The sequence below is a fragment of the Bison bison genome, unplaced genomic scaffold, assembly GCF_000754665.1.
Source record: "Bison bison bison isolate TAMUID 2011002044 unplaced genomic scaffold, Bison_UMD1.0 scf7180017864299, whole genome shotgun sequence".
In the NCBI taxonomy this organism is placed as follows: Eukaryota; Metazoa; Chordata; class Mammalia; order Artiodactyla; family Bovidae; genus Bison; species Bison bison.
Genome location: NW_011494871.1, coordinates 5,134,647 through 5,145,929, shown reverse-complemented (window position 1 = coordinate 5,145,929; position 11,283 = coordinate 5,134,647). Strand labels below are relative to the sequence as shown.

Genomic DNA, 11,283 nt, shown 5'->3' with positions numbered 1-11,283 from the left:
TACCATTTCTGTCCTTTATTGAGCCCATCTTTGCATGACATGTTCCCTTGGTATCTCTGATTTTCTTGAAGAGATCTCTAGTCTTTCCCATTCTGTTGTTTTCCTCTATTTCTTTGCATTGATCGCTGAGGAAGGCTTTCTTATCTCTTCTTGCTATTCTTTGGAAGTCTGCATTCAGATGCTTATATCTTTCCTTTTCTCCTTTGCTTTTCGCTTCTCTTCTTTTCACAGCTATATGTAAAGCCTCCTCAGAAAGCCATTTTGCTTTTTTGCATTTCTTTTCCATGGGGATGGTCTTGATCCCTGTCTCCTGTACAATGTCACAAACCTCATTCCATAGTTCATCAGGCACTCCATCTATCAGATCTAGTCCCTTAAATCTATTTCTCACTTCCACTGTATCATCATAAGGGATTTGATTTAGGTCATACCTGAATGGTCTAGTGGTTTTCCCTACTTTCTTCAATTTCAGTCTGAATTTGGTAATATGGAATTCATGATCTAAGCCACAGTCAGCTCCTGATCTTGTTTTTGCTGACTGTATAGAGCTTCTCCATCTTTGGCTGCATAGAATATAATCAATCTGATTTCAGTGTTGACCATCTCGTGATGTCCACGTGTAGAGTCTTCTCTTGTGTTGTTGGAAGAGGGTGTTTGCTATGACCAGTGCATTTTCTTGGCAAAATTCTATTCATCTTTGCCCTGCTTCATTCTGTATTCCAAGGCCAAATTTGCCTGGTACTCCAGGTGTTTCTTGACTTCCTACTTTTGCATTCCAGTCCCCTATAATGAAAAGGACATCTTTTTGGGGTGTTAGTTCTAAAAGGTCTTGTAGGTCTTCATAGAACCATTCAACTTTAGCTTCTTCAGCATTACTGGTTGGGGCATAGACTTTGGATTACTGTGATATTGAATGGTTTGCCTTGGAAACAGAGATCATTCTGTCATTTTTGAGATTGCATCCAAGTACTGCATTTCGGACTCTTTTGTTGACCATGATGGCTACTCCATTTCTTCTGAGGGATTCCTGTCTGCAGTAGTAGATATAATGGTCATCTGAGTTAAATTCACCCATTCCAGTCCATTTTAGTTCACTGATTCCTAGAATGTCAACATTCACTCTTGCCATCTCATTTGACCACTTCCAATCTGCCTTGATTCATGGACCTGACATTCCAGGTTCCTATGCAATATTGCTCTTTACAGCATCGGACCTTGCTTCTATCACCAGTCACATCCACAGCTGGGTATTGTTTTTGCTTTGGCTCCATCCCTTCATTCTTTCTGGAGTTATTTCTCCACTGATCTTCAGTAGCATATCGGGCACCTACTGACCTGGGGAGTTCCTCTTTCAGTATCCTATCATTTTGCCTTTTTATACTGTTCATGGGGTTCTCAAGGCAAGAATACTGAAGTGGTTTGCCATTCCCTTCTCCAGTGGATCATATTCTGTCAGATCTCTCCACCATGACCCGCCCATCTTGGGTTGCCCCGCAGGCATGGCTTAGTTTCAATGAGTTAGACAAGGCTGTGGTCCTAGTGTGATTAGATTGACTAGTTTTCTGTGAGTATGGCTTCAGTGTCTGTCCTCTGATGCCCAAAGCTTTGTTAAACTTAGATTCACCCAACTGCAGATTCCAGTGTTAAATTATACACTATATTTTCTGTTTTGAAAGTAATCTACTTGTTCAGGCCATCTTCTATTCTTGCAATGTCTATATTCCAAGGAGTAACAAAATGCATGAAAGCACTGGTTATATTTACGTCTACTTGTGAAAGACGAATTACACCCAGTGTAGAAAGAAACACTGATTACAGTGATCAGCCTGTCATGCGTATTTTGTACAAGGATAGGTGTGAAGAGGCGTGTTCACTGGAAGAGCCACCCTGCAATGTGCCAGTGCTCAACTGTTTGCCAACCCACCCAATACTTTGAGACAGTAAAACCCACAAGTTCCTTTATTCACAGATATTTAAAAAAACATAACACAGAACTACATTCTAGTCTTTTATTGTGAATTTTAGTGTTAATAAAATTAATTTTAATCAGGCAGCAGCCTGTGAAGTAACTCTATTATTAGACTCCTCAAATACTAAACTGATTCCTTAAGAAAAATCACAGCATCTGAAAAAAGAAAATGCCTAACTGAAGAGCCTGACACCTAAGCAAAGTTAACTCGGAGGAACCTGCAGTTTACTTTATGAAGGAACCCAAATTATCCCAACTCCAGGTAAATACTATGGACTGCAGAGACTAAGAAATAGTAGCAATTATTTCAGCACTGGGGTACACCCAAAGAATTAACTAGTGCTGACAAATGTCATTAATATAAAGGCAAAAACAAGCAAAGAAAGGAAAGCAAGCATATAAATCAGAGAGCTTTTCAAAAGTAAGCAGACTTCCTGGGATCCACTCCAGACTTGTCCTACTGGGACTGAGATTCAGACTGATACGAACATTTTCCCCTAAAATTTCCGGGTGATTTTACACACACCCAGGGATGAGGATCATTGGCATAAACACAAAGAAGGTTAAAGAGGAAGCGGTGGGGGGCAGAGGGGAGGAAGCAAAAGACCTTCAGAAAATAGGCACTAATCATGTCCATTTCTGTGTTTAAAGCATCAGCTTTACCACTTAGACTGTGTTCATTAATTTCATAGTACCCTCTACTGGTCAGGAAAGGTATCTAAGATTCTTCAACTAAGGCACAGAAATCTCCAACTTTTGTTAACAATTAGCTGAAAGACAACACATTTAGAAACAAGTGAACCTTCATTATTTCTATATTTTCTCATAATTTAAGTGTAAAGTGGGGTGGCAAAGACTGTGCTGGCAAACAGTTTTACACTTGATCTCGACAGTCAGGAGCAGTTTTTACTCTACAATATTCAGTAGTATCCCTGGCCTCCAAGCACCAGATGCCAGCTGGAAACCCTTTCCCAAAGTGGTAATAACCCAAACCTTTCATAGATGTTGTTCAATGACCCGCCCCCACCTCCCAGAGTGGAGGGAAACATTGCCTTCAGTCATAAATCAGTGACTCACACAATAAAAATGTTCCTCAGAAACAGATAATCTTTAATTTCTGTAAACTAGGTTCATAAAAAATACCTTATTAAGAACAAACCACCATAGGGAAGATTTATGTTTAAACAAACTATCATGGAATTTGTTCATGGACAGATAGCATGTGTATGTACATGAATGTTATGTTTTTAAATTTAAGCATCTTGTGATACATAAATCTATGCAGTACTATAGTTTAAAACTGACATCTCCTGGTTGTTTAAGTTTTCAGTTTAAAGATAAGACCAAAATCAAAAACCTGAAAGAATCAAAGAATATATCTATAATTCTAACGTAGCATCAACAAAGCAAGTATTATTCTTTTGAGTATTAATGGACTATACTGAAACAAGGTAAAATCTAATAGTCTTGTTCTGTCCTTACTTTGAAATATTGCCACTAAAATCAATTATAGATGTTTATTCTGAAAGATGCTACCATAAAGGTTGCAGGCTCAGAACTACTCAAATTAAATTTATGGAATAACTAGAAAATAGGCTGATTTGGAACCTGTGCACAGTTTTATATTAGTAACATTTTTTTTAAAGACCTAGAAAGCTGTTGCTTTCATATAAATAAGAAGTTTTAAAACCAACTCCCTTGAGTGCTTTCAATTATCACATAAAGCAATGACCCAAATAATTTCAAATGATCACAGATATTTAGGCAACAATTCTCATGTGTTAGTACTTTTAATGTGCACATCAAATTATAGGAAAAAGACAACTATAAACAAGACGCAGGCCCTCTACTTCCATGAACAGCACATGGCATTACAGTAAGCCAAGTTTATATTCAACCATCAAATGCGGTTCTCCCATTAGTTCACTTTGTGATGGGTCTGAAAAGAAACAAAAATAAACATGTTAAAGGGTCTCAAAAAAAGATAAATTCTCTGATTCTACTCAGATGAAAATTTAAATTAGGCAAAACAAATATAAAGTGATAGAAAATATACCGCTGGCTGCCTGGGGCCAAGGGTGGAGGAGCAAAAGGACCAAGGAAACTTGGGGGATGATGAAAACATTTTACATCTTGATTGAGGAGACAGTTCCACAGCTGCACACATTTACTAAAATTAACAGACTGGACACTGTAAAATGGATGCATTCCATTGTATGTCGACTATACCTCAATTCAGTTGATTTTAAAAGAAAATATAGATTGAAAAAGTTCTCATGTTTCAAAGTTCTTAAATTTTCCAGTGGCTTCCAAGTTGAGTCTAGAAACAATCGCTAAGAGATTAAGCAATCCTTAATGTAATTTACAATTTCATCTCTATCATTCTGTGCTCTGTTGCAAACACATATATACACAAACCAGAATCCTAGAGTAAAAAAACCTTAGGAATCTTCTCTCTTGTCTGTATTGATGAGTCAGACAAAAAGTCTTACTTTAACTGTGATAATGCACCTAAGATAAAATGAATATCAACAGTAAGCTTCCTACAAACAAATAAAGCGTTTTCTTTTTTTTGCCCTCTACTCCTCCACACAGAACAAGAAACAGAATAGATACCCAATGAATTAAACTATAAAACAGTTTGTTAAAATAAATAATCATTCAAATAATGATTATCAAGAGTAACAAATCGATTTGGATATTTCCTCACTGGACCTCCTGAGACTGGAGATGACTGTGTCATTATCAGTTCAGGAATCCTGACTCTGGCCACTTGTCACACAACATAGTAGCCTCAGCAACAGCTGATACTGTTATAATTATTAATAAATGGTTAGATATACAAGAGTTTGCTACAATTATTAACAGAGTAGAGGACTATGTATACAAAGGGCATCCAAAACCCAAAAGTATGTTTACAAAGGAGTACAAAGAACAAAGGTGTCTGCTGCAGCAGTGCTTCATGTTAATGAGAGAGAGAGAGAAGCACGCACCCCTCAACACAGGCACTGATGCAGCATATCTCCTGTAAGATACACACAGTACGAAACCAACTGTGTTAAAAGATAAATACTAAGCAATGACAAATGTCTTCTGATTTCATATGGAAAGTCTGGAAGGACATCCACTAACTAAAAGCAGCAACCAAACAGGGAAGGAAGGAGGGAGATGGGTTGGGGGTAATTAATCATGGAGGACGTGAGTCTCGGCTGTAATGTTCTCAATTCTTAAAGAATATCCTCATTTATATAATGCCATCTTTCCTTGAAACTCTGCTTGTCTAAGCCTTTGATTTGATAAAACACTTGCCCTAGAAGACAGCACACCCTGTGCTGGTGAGCAAGGCCCCAGCCCGTGGAGGGTCCTCCCAGGCAGGAATAGTCACCTTGGTCAGTTTCAGTTTCCTCATCTTCAAGTGACAGGAAGGGAGTAAACAGAAGGCCACATTCAGCATTAGGAAAAAGTCTCACATCTCTTCCCTTCCTTATAACATAGCGTGCAGATTTTTGTTGGCCAAGTACTTCTCTGATGAGCAAGCAAGCAAAACCTTCATCACCTCCAACACTTTAAAAAAATGTACGGATTTTCATCCCAGTTTAATAGTCTTCATATTGCACTTAGATTAACACAGTACTCCCTCACTGTAGACTTTAAAATTCCTACTGTATCAAAGGTGATGAGGAGAAAGTGGTGAGCCAGAGCTTTTCTCACTCAGCATGAACCAGGCACCTTAGGAGGCCCTGGAGTGAACAAGACAAAGTCCCCAGCTCTCCTGGAGCCTGTATTTAAGTTGGGAAAACAAATAAGAAACAAGAAAATACCAGAAGAGTGATATGCAAAGAATTAAAGTGAGGTGACAGGGTAACTGGGAGCACGTTAGACTGCGCAGTCAAGGAAGGCCTCTCTGAAGGGGTGGCATTTAAACTGGGACTTGAGAAGTGAGGGGAAAGTATTCTAAGCAGAAGGAACAGCTAAGGCAAGGCCTAGCTGTTCACCTTACTTGTTTTAAATTAGGACTAAATGTAAAAGCTTAGGAATCCGAGGTTTCCTGCACTCAAAAAGTGCCCTCACAGAAGAGGCTCATGAGACTTCTGCTGTGTCCACAGCACTTCCTTACCAAACATCGGCAGCTGAGCAAAACTAGTATAATTTAATCCTGCTTCGTTTTTCTGTTTCTCCTGAACTGCTGGGGCACAATGAGCACAGACGATACTGGACAGAACTGTATTTGCTCTCTTTCCTCAGAACCAGAAAATAACAGGATGCTACATGTTCTTAATTAAAAGTCATTGACCTCAAACATAATACAATCATCCAGAGAAACTTATAAAAATTTTTTTCTTTAGTATTCACCATCTACAGAAACACATCTAGGAGGACAAGGAGGGTATTTCTGAAGAAACCTTTCATTTTTTTCTAGATGTTTTTAAAGCTAGTTATATCCCACAAATGTTCTGAATACTGCAACAACAATCCTTGTTTAAGCTGCCCTAAGAATATCATACTGGATTCACACATCAGACTTTATCCTCAGGACATAAAATCAATGACTGTCAATGGTTGACTGAAATGACTATAATCTCAGAACTCCATAGACATCTTTCACTTTTAAAAGCAGTTAAAGAACAGTTATTACCATTAAATTTTATCTTATTTCAGTGAATAAACACAAGTGAATTTTATCAACTATAAGCTATATGATGACAAAGACATAGTAGGTTTCGTTTGCTGCTGTTGCCTTGTAATTACTGGGGCTCCAGAAAAAGGTATGGAATGACACTTACCATTAAGAATATCTTCAAATCCAATAGTCTCATCGTTACCCCTCAAAATATCCAGTGAAAGGTTTGAGCTTGGAAGAAATGGAAGACGCTGAACCTTTAGGAAAAGAATAAAAGAGCAAACTTAGAAATAGTAGAGAGGAAAAAACATACATGATCACATTTCAGTGTCTTCATTATTTGTAAAATTCACAAACTAAATAAAATACCAATTTAACTGGGGGGGGAGGACAGGAAAATTTTTAATTCTTCATAACCTTATTCAAAATATAGACACTGAAATTGAAAGCTTTTACTAATACTTAATAATCCCATCAGGTCTGCACATTATTTGGGACCTTTGCATCTGTCCAGGAAAACCGAAGCATACAATGTGATGAAACACAAAATTCTCGAATCTAACATCATGCTTTGTTTCTAAAACACACGGGACAATCAAATTCCTGAAGAAATTCTGAAGAAATGCACTGAGAGCATTACTTCACTTAATAAACTGATTATTCATTTTGTATGTTGTTCTGTAATGCTCATAGCACAAATACAAGTCATGACCCTTTAAAACAGTAGTGATAACTAGAGATGAAGATCAAAGTTATCTGTGGGCTTTTAAAAACTACAATGCCATTCTGAACTAGTGCTATCTACATTTTCCAATTACTAAATACATGTATTGCAGACTGGGGTTCCCTTGTGGCTCAGCTGGTAAAGAATCCGCCTGCAATGCAGGAGACCTGGGTTCGATCCCTGGGTTGGGAAGATCCCCTGGAGAAGGGAAAGGCTACCCACTCCAATATTCTGGCCTGGAGAATTCCATGGTCTGTATAGTCCATGGGGGTCACAAAGAGTCAGACATGACTGGATGACCTTCACTTATACTGCAGACCAGTACCTAAGTACAGTGCAGAAAGCACTGGCTATAGAGTCAGAAGTTCAAACTCTGCTTTCAGTACTGACCAACCCTACGGCCTTGCCTAGTTACCTGATCTGTCTCACCCTGGTTCAACACCTGTGGCACGGGACAGCAGCACCTTTCCCTCACACCTGCAGCACAGTGTGCTATAAAGCACGGCAGTCACTGGCACATACTCAACAAACCTTAATGCAGCCAAACCAAATTTTCCATTTTTCTGTTCTTTGTTAGCTATCCAGCAGTCACTGGAATCAATGCAGTGTGATATGACAGAATCTAGAGCACAGATGGGGGACAGTTCTTAAACACCTGGAAGGACATTTTCTTCCTGAGCAACATGTGTATTCAGCGATATACAACCTGCCCACTAGACACCTCCACTTGGATATTCCTAGAGGCAGCACAAATTCAAAGTAACTCCTCAGAAGGAGAGAAATATAAAAGTGGACGCCTGTAACTATCCAGACACTGAGCCTCTAATCGAAGGGGTTTCCCATTTCAAAGCTGCTTTTCTCTATGAAGTAGGAATGGAGATAAAATCCTAACAGGGGGAAAGTAGGAGAGGCTGCAGGGAAGAAGAGAAGGTGAGGTTTGTACAGTTTTTACCAAAACGAAGACTCCTCCCAATCAATTCAGCACACAGATGGGATGCATGCAAACTGACAGCTGGAAACCCACCTGCTGCACTGCCTTGAATTCCATCTGCAGTTTTAGTGGTGCAAAAAGACCCTGGATGTTTCTCAGTGTGGAGAAGTTCATCTTGTCTTGGTTGAGCTGGAACTACAGAGACAACACGTAATTTTAAATGTGACATTCTGCTTTCAAAACAATCAGCACTGACATCCATGTGACACACACATACACAGAACCCTTTAGGTGGTCTTCAGGACATCTATACATGTCCTACCTTTGGGAGTGACCTTTCTCCACCTATTTAACTGACTAATATAAGTCTAAAACTTTTCAAATGTCCCCTCTTCTAGAAAGCCTCCCATAGCTTGGCTGCTTCATCTGTGGTCCTCTACAATGCTTCAGGTAGTCCCAATCCACTGCTTATCTTCCCACTAAATTTTCAGCCCCTAAAGGATGGGGATGATGTCATACCCATCTGTGTACGTCCTGTGCCTAGCAGTAACTTGGAAATGAAGGCCTGAAAAAAAGATCCAAGGCTGGAGGGTCGGGCTTGGATACCAATAGCAAAAATGGCAGGGGAAAAAATATAAAAGAAATAAAAAAGATTACCAAGTGAGGAAATATTATGAGAGGAATGGAGAGGTGGACCAACCTCTAGAAATGTCCATAAAAAAGACAAAGAAAAAGGTGTAGAAAGGGAGCTTTAGTGAACCAAAGCCTATTCCATAGGATATTGAAAACAAGGCTTCATGTTCTTTATAGTCAAATGCTCAACACCAGAATTGTCTTAATCATGTTATTACTAACATCATTTTTCTACCAGAGGGTAAAAATAAAAACACAGGTAACATACTTACATTTTTTTCTGATAATTCAAGAGGATGACTGGGCAGAAGTTCATTTTTCACACAAGAGAAACTGAAAATAAACATTTAAAAGGGAGGTTATAGATCATTCAATACCTAGGGCTCACACTTATCTATCAGTGCTGGCATACAATGAAATGGCACAGGGAGCTTGAGGCCGATGAACAAACTATTCTGTATGCTGACTGTGGTGGTGACTGTGGGAATTAATACATATATAATTCACAGAACTACACTAAGAGGGAAAAAAAAGATCAAGTATTCTATATATTGTTGTAAATATATCTATTATAGATCCTGGAGGTCAAGAACTCAATAAACTGGGAAGAACCCTCCAAAAAGTGGTGCTAAGTGATGCTCTGTATCTGGAAGAAACTTCATTGTGTACTACTATTACTCTGATGATGTGATTCTTTTATTACATAAAGTACCTACATTTCTCCTGTTCATATCTAATGCATATTCAATAGTTAATATATTTTTGATAAACACACACTGAAAAACTTGTTTGAGATTTACCAACTACCTACTATATGCGAAGTACTATATTAGGTGATACATAGCTAGAACCGGGCCACGGGTCCCTATCACTCTATATAAACATCACCATCTTATTCTCCAACCAGGATTTAAGAGCTGAAAGAAACCTTAGAAATCCTGCAACATCAGTATTTATCAAATATTGTCTTTGTACAAATTTGGGAATTTGAAAATGGTCCTGCTCATGGTAATCTTACAATCTGAGAAGAAAAAGGAGCATTTCGTGTATGTGCAGTGGGAGTGGGGGGAACGGACCAAAACCCAAAACCAAATTACCAGGACTCGGTTAGTGGCTAGCTTATGAATTTGATTATACTATAAACCAAATTATATCTCCAATTCCAAAAGCAATATACTGCATCTTTCACTACAAAATGGAAAGACAATGAGGCATTATGTCTGCTTCCAGGGACCAATATTAGAATGACATTCTATGACTAAATACCTTCTAAGTAAATATAAAATTCAAAATACAGTATGTACCCAGTAGGGAGGATATTTGACTAAACAGAAAAAACCATCTGCCAAGAAAAAAGACCAGTACCAGAAAATGAGGCCTAAACATATAAAAACATAAAGGGAAGGGGTACAACTGTGCTATAACTAGAAATGAAAAACAAGAGCAGCTAATACTTACTTACTGCTTTAATGTCACATATTGGTCTAAGTATTTTCCAGGGATTAGCTCATTTATTCTTCAAAATAAAGACAGATGCTATTACTAGCCTTATTTCATAGGTGAGGGCAATGAGACAGAACAGTTAAGTAATCTGCCCATGGACACACATCTAGTAAATAGCAGAGTCATGACCAAAACCCAGAGCCCATGCTCTTTACTGCTATGTTCTAGTACCTCCCAAAGAAAAGTGAACTACTCCCAATTTGCCTTAGTTAGTAAGATGAAGAACAAAGGGCTCTCCAAGTTATCAGGAGCAAAAAGAGGAATCCCACCAAATCGTGCTGCCAGCTAGTCTCTCCTAGGAGGACACACTTTCTTGGGAACCTGGTACTCTGGCAAAATGCTTCTTCCTCTATAGAAACATTCATGCTTCCTCTCCTCCCTCCCTCTAGTCTAAAGTATACTACTTGCTATCTTTTAAATTAAATACATATTTATGGCTTGTCAAAAGATTTAAAGAATATTGTGAAAAATAATTCACATATTATAACAAAGTCACAACTCCCCTACATACCCTTTTCGAAGAAGATCATGACTTTCAAAAGGTCCACTTGCTGACAGCTCAGTAACTGGAATACTGTCCTTTAGCTGAGATCCAAGTCCTCTGGCATTCTACAACACAAATAAAAAACACTATTATGTATAAAAAAAAATGTTAACAACTCACACTGAACCTCTATGTAAAAATACTGTTTAAGCATCAGAGAAAAGATAAGGTCTCTGCCCTCCAAGAGACTACAGTCTAGGCCATTACTATGAGCCTCAGCATCACATAGAGGGATGCACAAGGTTCAGTGAATAATCTGGGATTTGGGGCAGGAAGGATTCCTGAGCTGAGTGCACTCAGACTGAAAGGCATTCCAGGAAAACAAGAACATGGGTAAAGGTATAAAAATATAAATGAA

General features: G+C 38.5%; 1 protein-coding gene across 1 annotated transcript in view; it reads right to left on the bottom strand.

The window, feature by feature from the left end:
• Nucleotides 1-3,058: 3,058 nt before the first annotated feature.
• POMP (proteasome maturation protein) overlaps nt 3,059-11,283 on the bottom strand; it is an 11,372-nt gene continuing 3,147 nt past the window's right edge. The window contains exons 2-6 of the mRNA XM_010851234.1: nt 10,893-10,990; nt 9,151-9,211; nt 8,339-8,440; nt 6,754-6,847; nt 3,059-3,908 (exon numbers count right to left, since the gene is read on the bottom strand). Coding sequence (XP_010849536.1) covers nt 3,841-3,908; nt 6,754-6,847; nt 8,339-8,440; nt 9,151-9,211; nt 10,893-10,990 — 423 coding nt within the window. The 3' untranslated portion in view covers nt 3,059-3,840. The remainder of the gene's footprint in view (nt 3,909-6,753; nt 6,848-8,338; nt 8,441-9,150; nt 9,212-10,892; nt 10,991-11,283) is intronic.